The sequence below is a fragment of the Pyrus communis genome, chromosome 13 (assembly GCF_963583255.1).
Source record: "Pyrus communis chromosome 13, drPyrComm1.1, whole genome shotgun sequence".
NCBI classification, from domain to species: Eukaryota; Viridiplantae; Streptophyta; class Magnoliopsida; order Rosales; family Rosaceae; genus Pyrus; species Pyrus communis.
The window spans coordinates 3,970,610-3,992,656 of NC_084815.1; the positions used below are offsets into that span (position 1 = coordinate 3,970,610).

Below are 22,047 nucleotides of genomic sequence, written 5' to 3' on the forward strand. Positions count from 1 at the left end.
CTGAGCTACGTTGACCATCTCATTGGTCCAGATCCAACATGCTTCCAGTGTCGCATCGCTTCCACGCGCCCCACACATGGCCTGACCCAACTCACTCCTTTGGTTCACTTGGCAGTCCCAACCAGTCTAAGATCAGTTTAACCGTCCTAACTTTAGTTTTTGGGTCGACAATTGAACCAGGGGCATTTTCACCCCGAGTTTCTATGGATTTGACCTATCTCGGTTCAAATTTTACACTCGAAGTCCATTACACTTCTACCACCTATGGAGAACCTTACCATCCAAGCCCTTCTATCCCTCATGGCGAACAACACTTGTCCCGACAAGTCATAGAGTTAACAAGCGCCCTTGCACAACAGATGACCTTGGTAAATCAGCTTTTGCAGCGTGCCCGAGACAAGGTGTCCCAAAGCAGGACAAGGGTAGATAACGAATCTCTTTAGCAATGTCCCGGTAAGCAGCCCTTCAACCAGCCACGATCCAAGCGTTCTGCCAGTTTACGTTCCTGCCTGGGTTCTTGGGATAGCGTATACTCTCGTCTTAGCGCAGGGATGAGCATGTACTCCTGATCAAGCCCACGGACAAACATATGTTCACGGTAGAGGCCATACTTAGATTATCAACATGGACAATCTTTCAGGCTAAGTGTTCATTCACAACTAGCTCACGAGGAGCATTCTCCACCTCACATCGGAGTAGACAACAAGGGAGACAGAGAGAAACAGTCACTCAATCCTACTTAAGTGCTTGCTAGGAACGTGCCACATGCACCACAGCCATGACATAGACGAGTTGAGCATAGGGAAGAACAACCTAAACTAATAGGTCACGACCGGGGGCAGCCGAAAGTTCCACTGCCCTAGCAAAGACAAATTCAAGAAGAAGTTGAGAGGCTTCTGACTGAACGATTGCGCAATTTCCAACGCAATGAGGCTACTGACTCATTACCCTACACTTGTAGAGGCCAATAGTTATGTCTATACTTATTACCAACATAGATGAATATTTTTCTCGGGAATCTTCTTGTTTAAACACAATTATTGGAGTATAAAGGTTGGTTTGGAATTGCTTCTCTAAAAGCATTTATGTTCGTAAGTGCTTATAGCTTTCTACAAACAATCCTAATCAAATTCTTGTTTTTTTGTTGTTGGATCAAATTCTTGTTCGAATATTTTAGTTAAGGTTGCCCTACCCCGCCCTAATTATAAGCTTCCTTTATTTAATTTTTTTTGTTCTTTTATCTTTTGTGTTTAGGTCCCATTTTGTAATGTGGGACAATTCTTAATTCTATCCGTCAGTTAGATAACATCTGTGTAAGAACTGCAAAGAATGCAGAAGAATTGTAGAAGAAGATTTTAGAGAGAGAGAGAGAGAGAGAGAGAGAGAGAGAGAGCTCGAGAGCTTTGTGAATTGGTGTCTTGATTACCAAGTAAAAGTTACAAGTGTCTTGTATACTACCTTATTACAAAGCTTACTTGTTAAGCTAATACAATGTGTAACCTCCTTATTTCAACAAACAATACTTCTAACAACCTACAATTCCAATAACCTTTATATAACAACCCTTTTTATCCATTGTGGCATGATCTTAACCATTGTTTCCTCATCACTTGGATCCCTAGCTTTGATATTCTTACATCCCCCCTAAGCTCATGCCTTATGGAACTGAGCATGAAATTGCTGCATTGTGTGATGGAACAATGAAGAAGACAATCTTTTAGTTAGAATATTTGCAAACTGTTCAGCAGAAGACACATGTTGAACGTGAAGGTTGCCTCTTGTTACCCTTCCTCAGACGAAATGATAATCAATTTTGATATGTTTTGACTTAGAATAAACACTGGATTTGTAGTCAGACTATAGCTAAGATGTTATCATAATAAAACATTGGAGACATGAGAAGTGGAAGGTGTATATCACAAAAAGTTGCCTTAATCCAGGCAAGTTCAGCTATTGCAATTGCCAATGCTTGATATTCAGCTTTAGTTGATGAACGAGACAATGTATGTTGCTTCTTAGAGGCCCAAAATATAGGATTGGAACCTAAGAACACCATAAAACCAGAAGTAGACCTTCTGTCAGTGGGATCACCAGCCCAATCAGCATCACTATAAGCTTGAAGATGAATAGGTCTTGGTTTAAAGTGTATACCATAATCTGAAGTACCTTTGAGGTACCTGAGAATTCTCTTGACAGCTACAACATGTGATTACATCGGATTATGCATGAATTGACATGCTTGATTGATAGCAAAGGCTTTGTCAGGCCTTGTGAAGGTAAGATATTGTAGTGCACCTACAATGCTTCTATTTTGCTTAGGGCTATGATAAGGTTTTCCATCATCTTTCAATAACCTGTGATATAGCAAGCATGGTGTAGGACAAGGTTTGCACTCCTGCAAATCCACTTTATCAATTAAATCTGAGATATACTTGGCCTGAGACAAAGAGCCCTCCCTGTTTATGGTTGATTTGTAATCCCAAAAAGTAGTTCAATTGGCCCAATTCTTTCATATCGAACTCTGTTGTGAGGTTTTTAATAACTGCTAAAATGAGTTGTGGATTGTTGCCTGTTAAAATCACATCATTTACATGTAATAACAACACCACAGTACCAAGTGATGAGTGCTTGACAAAAAAGAGATGCATCAGCTTGTGAACTCTGAAACCCCAAACCAGGTAAGAAGCTTGTAAATATGTCATTCCATGCTTTAGGGGCCTGCTTTAACCTATAGAGATATTTTTGTAACTTGCATACAAAGTTAGATGGATATTTGTCACGCACAAAGCCTGGAGGTTGCTCCATATAGACTTCTTCTTGAAGAACACCATGCAGAAATTCATTTTTGACATCTAACTGTCTAAGAGACTAGTTGTATTGAGCTAACAATGCAAGAACTAGTCTAATGGTTGTTGGTTTGACAACTGGACACCATAGTCAATTCCTTTCTTTTGGCTATAACCTTTTGCCACTAACCTGACTTTATATCTAGCTATGGAACCATCTACATTCTTTTTGATTTTGTAAACCCATTTACAACCCACTAGATTCTTTGTTGGTGGCAAGGGACAAGAGACCAAGTCTATTAAGAGTGCAAAACATATGTTTCTTCTTGTATTGCAAATTTCCATTATGTGATCTTGTTGGCTACCTTAAATGTTTTTGGTTGCAAAATTGTTGATGTTGAATCAACAATTGTAGACATAGCTTTTCTCTTGATAATCCCATTTTTGGATCTTGTTTGCATCTTATGCAAATTCTTTGATATAGGAAGAATAACAGTGAGTTGTTCATGTTGGAAATTAGGATCCATAGGGACAGGTGACTGCGTAGAGGAATCAATTGCAGTGGTGAGGCTTGGAGAGTAAGGAAGAACCATGTCATTAATAGGGTGTTGAATTGAATCTGAGGCTTTAGTTGCATCTATTTGCAAAAAATCTATGGCATTAGATGATGATGCAGACAAAGATTCTGAGGCACTAGATGAATTGCAATCCTCAGTGTGAGAGAATAATGACAATGATAAATAATCATGATATAAGGGTGACAATGCTTATGTTTGTAAAGGAATGCTTGGCAATGCAATGATTTGTGATTGTACTAGTGTATGCAGAGTGTTTGATTTTTGGGTTTTAAAAGTTATAATGTGATAAGGAAACTGTGTTTCATCAAAATAAACATGTCTAGATACATAGGTCTTGTTTGTCTTAGGATTAAAACAAATAAAACCCTAGTAGTGATTTGCATACCCCAGAAAAACACAAATGTTTGTTATTGGTTGAAGCTTATCTGTGTTATATGGCTTAAGTAATGGAAACCAGGCACTTTCAAACACTTTTAGGTGATTGATATTAGAAATTTGACCATATAATAGTAGATATGGAGATTTCATTTTTAGAGTAGCACAGGGCATCCTATTTATTAAGTAGGTTGCAGTAGCACAAACATAAAACCAAAATTTGGAAGGAAGATGTGCAGTTTGTAATAAGGTGATTGCAATCTCAATAATGTGCATATGTTTCCTTTCTGCAAGACCATTATGTTCTAGTGTATATGGATAAGAAATTTGATGTATAATACCATGATTCAAAAGATAGGTTTTAAAATTGTTGTTCAGATATTCACCATCACAATCACTTTGACAAACTTTCATTTGTACAGAAAATTGAGTACTCAGATATGCATTGAACTAAACAAATGTTGAAAATACTTCGGCATTATTATGTAATAGAAATATCCATGTAAACCTTGTACATTCATAAATGAAACTTACATAGTACCTAAAATCTTCAACAATGTGTACAAATGCTTGTACATATCACTATGAATGAATTCTAGAGGTTGTACAGACTTATTTAGAGAATACAAGAAATGAAGTTTTGTAAATTTTCCTTCTAAACAAGGTGTACAAATGTTTGTAGTAAAGTCTTATGATGCAGGTATATGGTTACTATGCAATATAACATAAGTGATTGCATTTGATGGGTGTCCTAGCCTCTTATGCTACTAGGTTATATGTACTGGCTTTGCAAGATAGGATGCATAGTTGTGAGATGATGCAAATAACAGCTGTTGTGGTATGGAAAATGGAATAGGGTAATAGCCATCCCTACTTGTGATCTTGTCCTGAACCCAAGAAGAAAATTCATCACATATAACTTGCTTCTATTGTCTTTGCAGAGTTGATGAATGGAGAGTAAATGTTGTGACAACTTTGCTACATGAAAAACATTTGTTAACTCAAGAGTATGATTTGAGGCATGCAACTTTGAAGAACCAATATGTTTAATGGAAAAACCTGCACCACTAATAGTGATTATGGTGTCTGTGCCTTGATACCGAGTAGGCAACTCAAGATTGGCAATCTCATATGTTATGTGAGAGGTTGCTCCAGTGTCAGCAATCCAAAATTGATCTGGTGGAGCTGAAGGATGATGATTAACATGCATTGCACTAAGTGAAGGTGCAGAAGACCTTCCTTGGTATGCAAAATTCCCTCTGTGATAGAATTAAATAGTTGTATGCTTAAATTTCTAGCAAATTTGGCATTGAACAGGTGATGATGAGCTGTTTGAAGAATCTGTGTGCCTTTGAAAACAATCAGCTACAATATGACCATTTTTTTTTTACTACAAATCTGACATGTTGGGATTTTTGAAGGTTGAGCAAGACAAGTGGATTGATATGGTTTTGGAGCCCCAAGAATTCCAAGATTATTACTTGTGTATGAAACATTGACCCAAAATTGTAATTGAATTTGCTTTTGCCTCTGTCCCTGTAGTTATTGCCTTTGTATCCTCCACTGTAACCACTATTGTAATTCTCATTGTTATAGCTATGGTGATTCCCAGAATAGTAGTTTTGACTGTTTGAGCTGTTGTGTTGATTTGATCCACCCCTAAAAGATGAACCATAGTCACTTGAATCTATAAAGTTAGAATCAAGAACCAAAGCTTTTTCTTTTGAAGTCTGATTAGTTGCGATCATTACTGTTCCAAAAGACAAATTTAACTCTAGAGATTGGTTGATAGTTGCTTTTTCAGCAAGCAACTGAGATCGAAAATCTTTGATGGAGATACCATTTTCCCTTCCTCTGATAACAAATCAAAAAGTGTTGTATTATGTAGTGAGTCCCCTGAGAGCAAGAATGATGATATCTTCATCTTCAAAGACAACCCCAACTGCTGCAAGATGATATCTTGCATCTTTAATCTTTTGCAAGTACTTATAAACAAACAAAACCTTTCTTGATGTTTTGAAGCTTAGTCTTCAATTAAAAGATACTGGCTTTTGTCACGGAAGAGAATCTTTCCTTGAGATTCATCCACATTTCATTAGAACTGTTCTGCCAATGAGGCAAGACACTGCTGTGGATGACAGAGTTGCAGTAATGAACGATCATGCATTTTTCAAACTTGGTAGGCATCTGTTTCTACCCTTTCAATAGTTGAATCATTGAAGAATCTTGTTGGACATTTCTTGGTGCCATCCACGAATTCCAGAATTCCATATCCTTCAAGAAGCAATTTAATTTGAAAACTCCATGTGAGGTAGTTGGTGTCGTTCAATTTCACTATAACGTATGTTGATACTGTTGGAATGAGGCTAGTGATTGGTGATTGAACAATCTATAGTTGTGCTGCTGTAACCATTTTTGCAGAGAACAAGAAATTTCTTCACTAATGCTCTTAATCAAACAGTTGATTTGCGTGAACAAAAACTCCAATTTTCTTATGAATTGGATGATGGGATTTGCCCAATTGTATCTCTGAAGTTCTACAAACTAGATGATTGAGAAGAGAGAAGAATTTAAGAGGAATGCGGAAGTGCCAAATTATATCTTGGCGAAGATGCCATGTAAGAACTGCAAAGAATGCAGAAGAAATGCAGAAGAAGATTTTAGAGAGAGAGAGAGCTCGAGATCTTTGTGAATTGGTCTTTCTTGATTACCGAGTAACAGTTACAAAGTGTGTTATATACTACCTTATTACAAAGCTTACTTGTTAAGCTAATACAATGTGTAACCTCCTTATTTCAACAAACCATACTTCTGACAACCTACAATTCAAACAACCTTTATATAACAACCCTTTTATCCATTAACATGTGGCATTGATCTTACCCATTGTTTCCTCTTCCCTTGGATCACTAGCTTTGATATTCTTACAATCTGAATACGTATTATTATAGAAAAGTTTTACCCCACCCAATAATTGTATATTTTTTTAGCAGAATGATATATTTTTACAATAAGGGGAGGGCGAGTTCGGCTAAGCCACACAATGGGCAACCTGGTTTAAGTGTGGAACGATAAGATATGAACAAAAGGTATTAACTTAACATTAGTACTTGGTTTGACATGGTTTACGCGTTACTGGTTTTCGGAAGAGATAATATCTTCATTAGCTAAACCCTTTCTTACCTGCCTTGGACTCGGTTTTTTTTTTTTTATTGTTTGAGATACAAGTATTATTACGTTGACGTGTTACTGGTTTTGGATGTTGATAGTTCTCTGGAAAGTTAGGGCAATAGCTTGCCAAAAAATACAGTTGAAGAGAGATCAAAACATGAGAAGCATTGATTCAAACTAAAATATTTTGAAACGGCAGCTGAATCCTGTGGTGTCGTTTACTTGATTTCATTTTCTTTCAAAGACAATTTTTGTGTAAATGAAAACTATGGCTATATTTTACTTATATGTATTATCTTGGGTTTTTTTTTTATTTTTTTTTTTAACACATTTGATACCATTCTTTTTAAAAAAGTGACCCGCTGGTGGCTTGTCACAGCAGTCCACCATTCAGGGTTGTGAAACTCACAAAGGCATTTCAGTCTTTCCTGATCATCATCGTGTGATTCACCAGTGTCAGGAATTGAACTCAGGACTTGCCATGTGAAAGACAGGTCTAGAATTCGTCTCTAACCACTGTACTACCCAATAGTGGTTTCACATTTGATACCGTTGACTAAGCCTAAATGAAAAGCTCCCCACCATAATTTTACCTCAAGAAGATACAATGGTGGGATCAAACCATACAACATACTACTCCTTTTTGCAGATCGTGTTAAAAGACTTATTTTCTCTTTGGTCAAGACTCTTGTGGAAGATTTGAAACGACGACAATAAGGACCATATCAGGGACTATCCCATGCCCCTTTATTCTTTCCTTTAAGTCACAAAATTGCATTATTCCAATAGACTTTGGCACTTTTTGATCGTCTTTGCACCACACTCTACCCAATATTTTAATATTTATGCCCTTTCTTTTCTGGCAATGGAATTGCACATTTCCAGAAAACTATTGGTTTTAGTCTTCTTTAGATAGCAGCCAAATCTTCCTTTCACTTCATTCCACCATCTGACCACCATGGCTTCAGTATCTTTAGTCGGTAGGCCACAAGGCACTAGAATTTCTTCAATTTTTTTTTGTAAGTGTGTGTAGGCTAGGTTTTTTCTTCATTTTTTTTTTCAACACCTCCTTTTGCTTGTTTCTTTATCATCTAATTTAATGTATTAAGGCCTCCTACCAAACCTTGAAAAGACGAGCAAATTGGACTTCTTTGTCGAAGACTCTTACGGTTGTTTTTTATCGGAAGAGTTTTGTGTGTGACAATCATGCTAGTACAGAGTGTTATTATTCACGGGTTATACAATATGGTTATATGTTTTTAATTTTTCCATCGCTTTCTAAGATTTTTTAAACTCAAAATTAGAGATAATGGGTTATACAACATGATTGATATGTTATTAGTGCACGGTGTTTACTTGGATTGATTTTTCTCATTTTCAGTTTTGGTTTTCGTATGCTTTCAAGTTGGTTGTTGTTTGGAAATATGCTTCACTAACTATGCATCGCAATAAGCTTACGCCACGGTTTTGTTGAGATGCGATCAGAAGCGTTGTATGACCTTTGCTAAAATGCATTCACGATGCTTTCATGATTTTATACGACGAAATTTTAACGTCGCATATAATAAGTTTCTTTCGTGACTTTTCTCATCTATCACAACTTGTTATGCCAACTTTTACAATTATTTAAATCCATTTTCTTCACTATATATTAATGTTCCCACAAAACAAAACTACTAGTCTTAAAACCCTTTTATACTTCTCTCCTTCAAAAAGCTCTATACCATCCTCTATTCTCTAAAATGGCCAAGACCCTCCAAACCCTCGGTTCTAACTACACCATTCTCATAGCCATTTCCTTCTTCTTCCTCTCAACCCTTGTCACTTCAGAGACTAACCGTTTCTCAAGACCGTTATCTCTATCAAAACATGGTCTAAAGAAAGAGAAGCTAAGCCATCTTCACTTCTACTTTCATGACATAGTGAGTGGCCGAACCCCCACGGCAGTTAAAGTGGCTGAGGCACCGACTACAAACACTTCCATGACTGGCTTTGGCACCGTGGTCATGATGGACGATCCATTGACCATTGGCCCTAAATCGAGCTCTAAGCTAGTCGGAAAAGCCCAAGGTATTTATGCTGTAGCTTCACAAAGTGAGGTGGGGTTTTTGATGGCCTTGAATTTTGTTTTTGTTGAAGGGAAATATAATGGTAGCACTCTCAGTGTGTTGGGGCGCAATGCGGTGTTCTCAGCCGTGAGGGAGATGCCGATAGTAGGTGGAAGCGGGCTTTTCCGATTTGCTCGGGGCTATGCTCATGCTAGCACTCACCAGTTTAACATCAAAACTGGAGATGCTGTTGTGGAATATAATGTTTATGTCTTCCATTATTAACTGGTGTGCGTGTTATTTGCTGTCCTAGCTTTTCTGTGGCTTATATATATGAATCTTGATCAGTCTTGTGGCTCAATTAATTTTCCAATCCCCTGCTGATACTTTGCTTCTATGAGATCCAATCCCCTGCTGATTCTTGATTCTTTCACATTTGAGTCTTATGTAAAAGAAGATTCAATAATCTAGCTATCACATTGCTATAATTTGTAATACCATTGACTACTGTCACATTTGTTGCTAAGTACTTGTATATGCATGATGCGTGTAGCTTGGGCATATCTCAAAAGTAACCTTGTTCAATGTTTAGGTTTTCCAACATTATGCATGATGCACGTAGATCTTAATCCATGGATAATTTGAACTTACTAATTCCTTGTGTAAGATTAAATCTTAACTTTAGTCTTTTGACCCTATATCAATTGAAAATTAGGATATGCAAAACAGACGAACAAACGGACTACCAAAATAATGAATATATTACTTAATTAACTTAAAACAAAGAAACATTATAGAATTGCGAAGAAAGCTACATTACTCAAAGAGACTATATCTCGCTAGAATTGTAGATAAACAAGTTACAAAACATTTGTTTTATAAAGAACTAACCATTACCCTAATCCTAAGAGGAAGGAATCCAAATCCTTAATCTACAAGAAAATCCTAAGAAGCAATTACCAAATACACAATGAACTTGTTCTATATACGTTGGTCTCCCCGTAAATATAATGTATATATTTAAGTGGCAATGTGGCATGAACCCTCCAAAGATATGTAGCTTTTCTGGCAGACCGTGTTAAAGACACTTCTTTTCTCTTTGGTCAAGACCTTGTGGAAGACTTGAAATGAGGACGAATTGGACAATATATAGACCATCATGGACCATGCTTTTCCCCTTTTATATTGTTTTCTTTCAGTCACAGAATTGCATTATTCCAATAGACGTTGGCACTTTTTGGTCGTCTTTGCACCACACTCTACCAATTACACCCTTTCTTTTGTGGCATGGAATTTGCTAATTGATATTTTCACAAGACTATTGGTTTTAGTCGTCTTTAGATAGCATCCAAATCTTCCTTTCGCTTCATTGTGCTTTCAACAAAACGGCAACCATCTGACCATTCATGGCCTCAACAATATGGAAACCACTACAATTTTTTCATCCTTTGTAAGTGTGTGGAGGCTAGCTAGGTTTTATTCTTTCAACACCTTGTGCTTGTTTATCATATAATTTTATGCATTGAAGCCTCCTACCAAACCTTGAAAAGAAGAACGACATGGATACTTTGTCAAAGACTCTTATGGTTGTTTTGTTAGAAGTTTTTCGGGTATGACAATCATGCTAATACACGGTGTAATTATTTACATATTGTAAGTTTAATATATTTATAACAAAACTTGATAGTGTGACAATCTGATGGCAATAGTCTTATTTCACTTATGTCAATATGATAATAAATAATCCTAACAAATTAATTACGTCCAAAATAGTGCTATATCAGCTGCCACATTAAATGGGTCAATTAGATTAAAATTTTAAATTTACTTAATGGAGTTTGATGCAGTAATGATATAGATTAGATGTTTTATTTACCACGTCATAAAAACAAAATGCAGCATGCAATTGCAAATAAAAAGAAATAAAATATAATTAAGTCGCGTATAAATGTGTGATAAAAGAAGGAATCCTGGCACATATGCCTAGAAAGCATGTTCAAAGATGTTAGTAAATAATAAATGAAGAAATACAATAACGAATTAAATATAGTGTAAGAGAACATATTAAACAATTAATCTACCACATTAAGTTGAAGAGTAAGAATACATATGTATCATCTCTTTGTTACACTACCACACAGTACAACTTACTTCTATCACATATGTACGAATGCTTTGTGATAACATGTCTTCCTAAATGAAAGAAGGTGAATGATAATAAAAGTTATCGAATTTTCCCATATTTGTTTGGAGTTATCTTGTTGAATATTTCTTTGTAATACAAAGCTTGTATAAGTATATACTGAATTTATCTTTGTTAATGAACTTGATTTCAATTGTAACAAATTCAAGCTACAATGAACAACTTTAGTCATTAAACAGTCTAAAAAGATAAATTTATGCCCAAATGAAATGAGATTCACTATCTTTTCCTAGGAATATATTGAAGTAATACTTCCAAAGCCTCATGTGATCCCTCAGCGCCTCAATCATTCTTCGTAAATATGCAAAGGAAAAAGCATAAGCCGCATAACCATATTAGTGAAAACAGTAATAGAATAAATATGTTATTGTATTACAACATTACATAATTACATGTTTTGGGAGAGAAATCGAGTAATAGGAATCAAAGGTAGCAAAAAAACATACTACAATAAAGATGAGCAGCAATTACAGTTACAACAGACATCTCGTCTACTTTTCATACTTATGTTCTTAAGAAAACTTGAAGCATGTACAGAAAAATAGTTCAGTTAACATCAATGAAGTTGTGAAATGACTACCAAACATGTATGACATCCTATTTTCATCATTGAAAAACAACTGAACAAAAAATAAGATATTCTACAAAGTCTTTAAATAAAAGCATGATTGATAATATCACTGAGACTTTGAGGATGTCACGTCTTGCGAACCAAAAGTGAAAAGTTATCAAGAAATGAAAATTAAACCAAAGAATTAGCAAGAAAATTAAGGAAAATAAAGTAGGTACTATATATATATATCAAATTAAGGAAAATTAAGGAATATTAAGCAAGTCACTTTTGGCTTCGAAGCTGGTGGTTGGGTACACATGAAGAAAGTATCACTCACCATTAGGTATTCTTCATTCCATTACTCGTGATGGTAATGTAGCTATGGGATTTATAGGGTTGGAAACTCGTTGGAAAGGGAATTATTCATAGTTTCAGATGGCAGTATCATGTTGTCAGGCTAAAAGCTAATGTATTGAGTCCTCGATTTGAATGGCCTCGTAAAAGGAGAGGGACGTGGGCTACCGGGGAACTATGATGGATCCTTCCACATAGGTGCCTTGGTGTCAAGTTCCTGGGAATGCTGACCTTTGTGGAAGAGAACTCTACCTTTGTAGCTGATCCTGCTGAAGTGAAATTGGTTACGTTTGATGCTTGTCTAGGAATCGTGAAGAAGTACCAACATTTTGAGGATTTTCATTGGGCTGTGAGAGAAAGATAGAAAACAATCAGCAACTTAGAAAGAGAAAAGGCTTATCAAAATCTGAATGAAAAGTTAAACATCAAAATCACCTTCCCAATTCGATCCCAAAAGGAAAATCACTATTGACTAACCATGACTGGCCTGTTTCTTTTTGTCCAATAATCGAAAATTTCAAGAAATATTGGGAGGAAAATTTGAGATATATCTGTAGGAATTACCCATTGCAATTCTTTCAATTCCATCTTCTCCTCGCAAAACTAATCATTTCTTTTCTGATGTTGTGTTTGAGAACAGTATGAATATCAAAAGTAAATAAAACATAGAGAAATAATACATGTAAACAATTAGTTATAAAAAATAGAGAGAAATAATATCTCTAAACAGAATTAGCTAAATTGTTTAAAACACAAAATTAGCCAAAAGCAATAAAGAATTAAATCATAATCAAAACCTATCGATGATTGTCCATGCATGCTCGCTTTGCGTTCCAACCAAAATCTGCATTGAACAACAATAAAAAAAAAAAAAAAAAAAAAAAAAAAAACGTAGAGAGTAGCATTATGATTGATTATGCCAACATCAAAGCCAAACAATGAAGGAGTGGGAAAGAGAGAGAAATATAAAAATAAAAATCCAAAATAAATAACTTAAGAAACCAACGGTATGGATTTAGAAATTTAAAGCCTTTGTTCTCTTTATGAATTCATTCCTGTGTGGTAGTCTGGTAGATGAATTCAGGGGCATTTATGAGTAACAACTGTTTATGAAAAATTGAGTTGGAAATAAATCCAAACTTATGCAATATTGCTTTGCAAAGGGACAAACATGAAGTTTATTTGTTTACATATGAATACTAACTTGCAATTTTGAGTGTGACAAACCTTGTTATGCTGAATCCGGTGACAACATACAAAATATTCCTAAATGATCACACAAAAGAATATATGATAAAAAAGACAGAGACAATAGAAATGAAAATACCACTCAAACACCCAATGGCATTGGGATCCTTTGTAAATGGGTTGAAAGCCTCATCACCTCTTTATGTTGCGATTCAAAAAAGCATGATCAAATCTCGGAATTGAGTAGCAATAGAAGAATCTAGTGGGCTAAAACAATCCCAAATAAATTAAAACTGCAAAAAACTAAAAAAAAACAAAAACAAAAAAAAAATTTGAATACGTGAGATGATTGAAGAACTAATGGAGGAAGAAAATGAATGAGTTTTTACGCTGGCCAAAGGTTAAGAGGGAGGAGTGGATTTTGATTCAAACTGGCACGGGCAGTTGTGAAAGAGTGGGAGTGTGTTATACTGTGTTTCAGATTACGTCTCAACTCAACTCGATAACTGCTTTTATCAAACTACCCCTTGGGATATGAGTTTTTGTTTTTTTACCAGTTTGTCCTTATTTTCTAATTATTTTGGGATTTGATTGTGAAGAAAATGAAGGGGCTTTTTTGGCATATAACTAGCATTAGTAGATTCAAAATTGCAAAACCCTGCAAACAAATCAAAATTACATATAATAGTTATATTTTCTTAGGAAATACGCAAAAATAGGACATTTTCTTAATCTTGAAACAAAAATATGATTGTTTGAATATGGACACGCCATGCACAACAATCGGACATAAATAGGAGTTTTCCTACACCTTGACCAAATTGCCCTCGCATATAAATCGGTTATTTCCTCCCATTTTCTGATTTTTCTCTCTCTACTCTCTTTCTCTCCCTCCCTCTCTCTCTTTGAAATTGATATTTATATTTTATTGGATGTTCTTAGATTAGTGAAAAATAATAAAAAAAACTTAGTCGGAAGATTTGATTGATTTGGAGATTGTTTGTGCTTGTTGATTGGCCCTTTTGGAAAATTAACACATTTTTGTGCTTGCAGTTGCAGATTGGGGATTTCTTCCCCAATTCATCATCTTCTTCCCCAAATTTGAAAATCCAGTTGGAAGATTTGATTTATTTGGAGATTGTTTGTGTTTGCTGATTGGCCCTTTTGGAAAATGAACAAATTTATGTGCTTGCAGTTGTAGATTGGGGATTTCTTTCTCAAATCATCATCTTCTTCCCCAAATTCAAAATCTCATTCAAAACCTATCTGGATCAAAACCAATCTGCTGTCCCAAAAAAATTCAAATGTCGAAGAAAATCCTTTATGAAAAACTAAAGACACCATTTTTTTCTACTGCAATCTCTCTATCTCTCTCCACCGATGACACTTTCTCCCTCTAAGTTCAAAGAAAATCACAAATTTTTTATCTGTATCAATGCATGCAACGACGTCGATTTTGTTGTGGACATGCATCATGCAATTAACGACATTGGGTGATATGTGGGGGCTTAGATTCCAGAAATCCCTTAGAGATTTGTACTTTACAAATCTTTAACCTGAAAGTAGATTTTGGAAATCCCATTAAAAATCATCTATTTCCAGTGACATGCACATGACATGAACATTATACGTTCACAGATTTAAGCCAATCCAAAAACCCAGAGTTCACAGCTCTATCTTCGAAATTAGAAAAGTGACGTCATCACCTGTGATATCACCACCATCTACACTATATGCATACCATATGCACATCATATGTACTGTACATGCACATCATAAGTACAGTTATGCATACATGATATGCACAGAACTGGAGATCGAGCAACGAGCTGTTTTTCGCATTAATAAGAAACTTTAAAGACAATCTATTGGTATAGTGGATACAATTAAAACATAATTGCTACGTATATAAGGGTTACAGTGGCAGTTTGAAAATTCTTGTTACGTATATCAACCACCACTTAACCATGCACGTGAAAAACATGGTCCTCGTTGTCGTTATTTCATGGACATGCGCCGAGGCCAATTAAGTTGTGGTTATACTCGCTAAATTATCGGGCCCAACATACGTGCATTATAACTAATAAACGTTCCCGCTTCTCATATTAAGTTGTAGCCATGCACACGACACGCACAGTATGAAAAAAAATTCACAAATTTCTGCAATTGCACACTTGAACCAGAAATTGTTCTATCGTAGTTTTGTTGCACGTCAAAAAGTAAAGTTTATTCCTCAACCCATAGGCCACAACATGAAACACAAACCCTAATTTAACTTCTTAAGTATTAATTCATCTTACAAACAACCCATGTATTCCATAAATCATTGATGTAGAAACTTGGAACTAAACACTCTACCTTACTATGCTTGCCAAAGCTTCAGTAGCCAGAAAAAATGGAACTTTCCGGCCAAAATAAAAAATATGGTACAAAACCCAGCTCACTCTTCTCACCTCTCTTTTGTATCCCTTTGTTCGAAAACAGAAGTATAAGGTCAACTCAAAACCCAACTCACTATTCTCACCTCTCTTTGCACTTCATTCTCTTTGAATTATGAGCTCAACCTCGAAGCCTAGAGCTCTCTCCACATCTCTCTCTTCCAAATAAGAAAAGTGATGCAATGGGCTGATGATTTTTAGTATTTATATGTTTGTATTTTAGTAATTTTGGTTTTGTGCATGGTGTACGTAGCCTGTGCATGGCCAATTTGTCATATTTCTGTCCCAAGATTAAAATAAAATATCCTATTTCTAGGCATTTCCCTATTTTCTTTTGTTGGAATAATTAGGGCTTAATTGCTATATTAAATCACATGAAAAATCAAGAAATAATTCATGCACTTATATATCAGAGTAATGCATACACATGAGTAACCAATATTAAATGAATATGATATAATGGGTTAAAAAAACCTAGAAAATACGGTCGAGGCAAGTGTTTGACACTTTGTCCTTAAGACAATTTACACCCTACTACGGTGCTTATGGTTGATTAGCGCACGTCTCCCAAGATACAACGACCACGATTATGTTGAAAACTCTCTCATATGAACTCAAGGAGACTCTTTAATATTTAATGCACTATACGTATGTATGACGAAAACTTATCTTTATGTTTATTGGGGGCTTCCCTATTTATAGATTTTGAGATACCTCTTCGAAAAACATGAGCTCATTTATGAAGAGTCAAAAGTTGCAATTCTTCATTAGGATAGACACATATTTCCACAAAAGGCATCACTTCTAATTTCAATTCAATTATTTAATTTAATATAATAATAATATTAAATTTTCCAACATCTTTAACATCGTCCCAGGAATTGCCAAAAAAATGGTTTGACTGTACAACCAATTAAAAAGCAGTGGTCACCATAAAAGTGAAATGATTTTTTTAAACGTCTCTTTATTGCAACAGTCGTCAATGAGATTTGAGCTTAAGGCGGCGGCCAACAAAGTGAAAACTTAGTGCGACTAAACCAAATCGTCATAGACATTATTGTGGTTAATTAGAAATGTAAAACAATACTAACAAAGTTCAGTAAATCTAAATCATATAGATTAAGTAAACATAAGCTAGTTAGTTGTAAATTTGATTGCTTTCGAGTGTACCTGAGAGATAATGCAAAGCAATGACTGTACATGGTTACACCGAATCACCAATGAAGGCCCATGATTTGTTCCTCATTATACCAAGAAAACTCTGCGGATTGAACTTGGGTAGCTCACAGTTTCTTGGATTCCACCTCCAGTAAAAGTACTCGGATTCGGACAACCGTTCTTCATACAATTCTGATGAGATTCCATCGCATGGCAGCTTTCATTAGTGTATCTTGGAACTGATGGGTCTGGTACCCAATCTCTAGTAAAAAAAGGTCACACTTTACTGCAAAACATTATTTAGTAAAAGTAAATAAAATAGTTGCATACTTGCATTATAAGAAGAAGCAGAAGCTAAAAGCCTAAATTTAGTATGTTGCGAAAACAATGAAGGCTATCTATATACTACAGACAAATTAGAATAATTAATGCAGCTTTTCTAATGATTTGGGATTAAATTAGAATGATTAATGCAGTTCTTTCCAATGATTTGGGCTATCTATATCTAAGAGCTGATTATCCTAGAAAATAAAAATAATGAAAAACAACTCCTTCACATTTTTCTTCATTGATTATTTGATTTTGTCATAAAAAATTAATATTGTTGAGGATAGTAACCGAATGGATATGGATGTGCCACTTGTCAAAGATAGGTTAAGTTTGTTTGACAAGTTGTTAGCCGAGTTAGTTAGGGTTAGTTACTAATGACTTGCTATGTAAGCAATTGATAGTTAACTATGATATATAAGGATTGAAAATCAATCAATGTAGTCCCTGAAAATAGGTGTCGCAAATCAATGTGGTCATTCTGTTATAATTCTGTGAAAATTTTTGTTAAGTACTGATGTGCTACATAAATGGGTCTCATAAGTCTTTTTTTTTTTTTTTCCTTCACAAATGGTCCTTGAAATTAACATGGACATCAAAATGGTCCCTGAAATTGATTCATGACATCAAAATGGTTCATGAAATTGAAAATCGATAATGTAGTCCCACAAGTAAGTGTCCTAGATCAATGTAGTTTTTCCATCACAATTTTATCAAAAATTCTGTTATGTATTGGTGTAACACGCAAATGGGTCATAAATCTAACTAAATTTAAAAAAAAAAATTACAAATAGGCTTAATAATTTAATAGTTAATAAAAAGTTGTCAACCCAAAAATCCAGTCATGCAATCACCTCCAATCCCAGTCCACATTCCTCTACCTCCTTCACTGTCTATTCTCTAAAAAAAAATGTATTCTCTAAAAAAAAAAAAAAAAATCTCAACACACCTATCTTTACACACTTCGACTTCACCGAATTGAACCTGGATTGAGATCATCTTTGGTGATGGCTTGGCCAATTGGCAATGGCTTCTGAGTCATCACCGTTAACATTAAGGTGATCAACATCCTCACAACCTTAATCTTGGAGAGCTTGTTCGGCGCTTCCTTGGTGGCTTGGTGACTCAAAGAATGGCGAGGTCTACCTTGTGATAATGACGTTATAACCGAGGTGCACATATTTTTGGTTGAAAACTATTTCCAAACCCCCTCTTAGGTCTTGGTTAAGCCTTGTGCATTTGAGAATTTATGGAAGGGATCTCTCTTCGGAGTAGGCCCTATTATAAAAGAAAAAATTTCATTTTACAAAAAGGTATATGACAACTTTTTTAATTAATTATTAAACCTACATTAGCACATAACAAATTTTTTCTTACAGAATTGTAGTAGAATGATCATATTGATTTGCGACACCTATTTTCAAGGACTACATTCATCGATTTTCAATTTTAGGGACCATCTTGATGGTGTGGGTCAATTTTAGGGACCATTTGTGATAAAATCCCGTAAATCTAGTGGGGCCCATTTATGTGCCACATCAGCACTTAATGAAATTTTTAATAGAATTGTGACGGAATGATCACATTGATTTGTGACACCTATTTTCAAGGATTACATTGATTGATTTTCAATTTCAAGGACCATCTTGATGGTGAGGGTCAATTTCAAGGACCATTTGTGATAAAAACCCTAACTTTTAATATCATCCAACTCAGACTTTTCCTCTAATAGAAACATTAAATCATCAATGCACAAATCCAAGATTCTTGAGCTCAATCAGAGATTCTGGAGCACAATCGGAATCTTGTAAGCCACTGCAACCATCTCCATCTTCTCTCTTTTCTTATTCAAAGTGATTTCTAGGGTTCCTCTCAAATCTGAAAGACAATTATTATTGTAATTTTTTGATAGATTTTTTTAATTGTTGAATCCATTGTTTTTTAATATATTTACATGGACTGATTTTTCTTATTTTCAATTTTTGTTTTTGTATATGCTTTCAAGTTGGTTGTCGTTTGGAACTATGCATCCCTAGTAATGTGTCGCAATAACCTGGGAAGACTTTTACGACATAGTTTTATTGCGAAGCGATCACAAGGGTCGCATGATCGTTGCTAAAATTTATTCACGACGGTTTCATGATTTTACACAACGAAATTTTAGCGTCACAACTTGTTATGCCAAGTTTTACAATTAATTATTAAATCCATTTTCGTCACTATAAATTAAGGTTGCCCAAAACTAAATTCCTGGTCTTAAAACTCTTTTGTATATACTTTCTCTCCTTCAAAACGCTCTACATAATCCTCGGTTCTCTACAATGATCAAGACCCTCCAAAACCTCAGTTTTACCTGCACCATTCTCATAACCATTTCCTTCTTCGTCCTCTCAACCCTTGTCGCATCGGAAACTCACCGTTTTATAAGACCGTTATCTTCATCAAAACATGGTATAAAGAGAGAGAAACTAAGCCATATTCACTTCTACTTCCATGACATAGTCAGTGGCCGACCCCCACGGCAGTTAAAGTGGCTGACGCACCCATGACAAACACTTCCATGACTGGCTTTGGCACTGTGTTCATGACGGACGATCCATTGACTATCGGCCCTGAATCGAGCACTAAGCTAGTCGGAAAAGCCCAAGGTATTTATGCTTCAGCTTCACAAAGTGAGTTGGGGCTTTTGATGGCCTTGAATTTTGTTTTTGTTGAAGGGAAGTATATAATGGTAGCACTCTTATTGCGTTGGGGCGCAACACCGTGTCCTCAGCCGTGAGGGAGATGCCGATGGTAGGCGGAAGTGGGCTTTTCCGATTTGCTCGGGGCTATGCTCATGCTAGCACTCACCAGTTTGACATCAAAACTGGAGATGCTGTTGTGGAGTATAATGTTTATGTCTTCCATTATTAACCGGTGTGCGTGTTATTTGCTTTCTTAGCTTTTCTGTGGCTTATACATATGAATCTTGATCAGTCTTGTGGCTCAATTAATTATCCGCAATATGACATGTTATGATTGTGTCCTGGTTTTATTCAGGTTTCTTCTTGACGATTGTAACTCTTTGTTATTGTTTACCATAAATATCGTTACTTCTTAAAACGAAACAGAATATACTTTTCCTTTTCATCCCGTAAATCATTCGCATGTGAGTCATATGTAAAAGAAGATCGATAATCTAACTATCACATCACTATCATTTGTTGTAAAATTGATTATTGTCGTTTCATTTTGTTACTTAAGTACTTGTATATGCATGATGCATGTAGCTTGGGCATATTTCCAAAGTAACCTTGTTCAATGTTTAGGTTTTCCAACGTTATGAGCATTTTAAGTAACATGCAGAAAATTATAAATTTATAATTGGGAAACTAGATCTTAATTCTTGGATAATTTGAACTTACTAATTCCTACTGTAAGATTAAAAACCAACCTTAGTCCTTTGACCCTGTATAAGTTGAAAATTAGGATACATAACAGGTGAACAAATGGACTACCAAATAACGAATATATTAATTAACTAACTTAAAACAAAGAAACACTATAGAATTGCCAAGAAGGCTACATACCCAAGGAGACTATATCTCACTAGACTTGTAGATAAATGAGTTACAAAACATTAGATTTATAAAGAAATTAACCCTAAACCTAATCCTAAGAGGAAGGAATCCAAAACCTTAATCTACAAGAAAATCCTAAGAAGCAAATACCAAATACACAATGAACTTGTTTCATATAAGTTGGTCTCCTCGTAAAATACTATATGCATATAGGCAATGTGGCATGAACCATACGAAGATATGTAGCTCCTGTGGCAGAGCATGTTAAAGACACTTCTTTCTCTTTGGTCAAGACCTTGTGGAAGACTTGAAATGAGGATGACATAGACAATATATACTGACCATCAACTTAAGTAATAATTCAATCATCAATATCTACATCATTTGATTTACAAAATTTGGTTTAAAAATTTAATCTTCCTAGCATTACCTTTCCACAAGACTATTGGTTTTAGTCGTCTTTAGATAGCAGCCAAATCTTCCTTTCACTTCATTGTGCTTTCAACAAAACGGCATATTTCAACAAGACTATTGGTCTTAGTCGTCTTTAGATAGCAGCCAAATCTTCCTTTCACTTCATTGTGCTTTCAGCAAAACGGCAACCATCTGCCCTTCATGGCCTTAACAATATGGCAATCACTACAATTTCTTCTTTGTAAGTGTGTGAAGGCTAGGTTTTATTCTTTCAACACCTTGTGCTTGTTTCTTTATCATCTAATTTTATGCATTGAAGCCTCCTCCTACCAAACCTTGAAAAGAAGAACGAATTGGATACTTCGTCAAAGACTCTTATGGTTGTTTTGGAGGAAGATTTTTGGGTGTAATAATCACGTTAATACAAAATGTTATTATTTACATATTATAACATTCCTAATTTTATATATACACATATTATAACTTTAATAAATGTATACATACACATATTTATAATTTTAATAAATTGATAACACCACTTAATAGTGTGACAATCTGATAACAATAATCCTATTTCACTTAGGTATATGACAACAAATTATCATAATAAATTAATTACGTCCAAAATAGTGCTATATCAATTGCCGTATTTTTTTTTTTTGACAAACAATATATATTATCTACACTAAGGGGGAAGAGATAAGCTTAGCCTCACAATGAGTTAGTAATAACGTGGTTCAAATTCGTCTTTGACGAGAATCGAGCCTAAGACCTCTCACTTACAAGTAAAGAGAAATAACACTAGACTGTAGTACTAAGTGACATTAAATGGGTCAATTAGATTAAGATTTTAAATTTCCTTAATGGAGTTTGATGGAGTAATGATATAGATTC

The 22,047-nt window shown here is 35.2% G+C and overlaps 1 protein-coding gene and 1 pseudogene across 1 annotated transcript; both read left to right on the plus strand.

Moving 5' to 3' along the window:
• The first annotated feature begins 8,652 nt into the window (after positions 1-8,652).
• Positions 8,653-9,353, plus strand: LOC137713973 (dirigent protein 22-like). Its single transcript, XM_068453333.1, has one exon. It carries the CDS (start codon positions 8,653-8,655, stop codon positions 9,241-9,243), a length of 591 nt encoding a protein of 196 aa, XP_068309434.1. The 3' UTR covers positions 9,244-9,353.
• Positions 9,354-19,500: 10,147 nt separating this feature from the next.
• Positions 19,501-20,092, plus strand: LOC137711885 (dirigent protein 22-like; annotated as a pseudogene).
• The last annotated feature ends 1,955 nt before the right edge of the window (positions 20,093-22,047 follow it).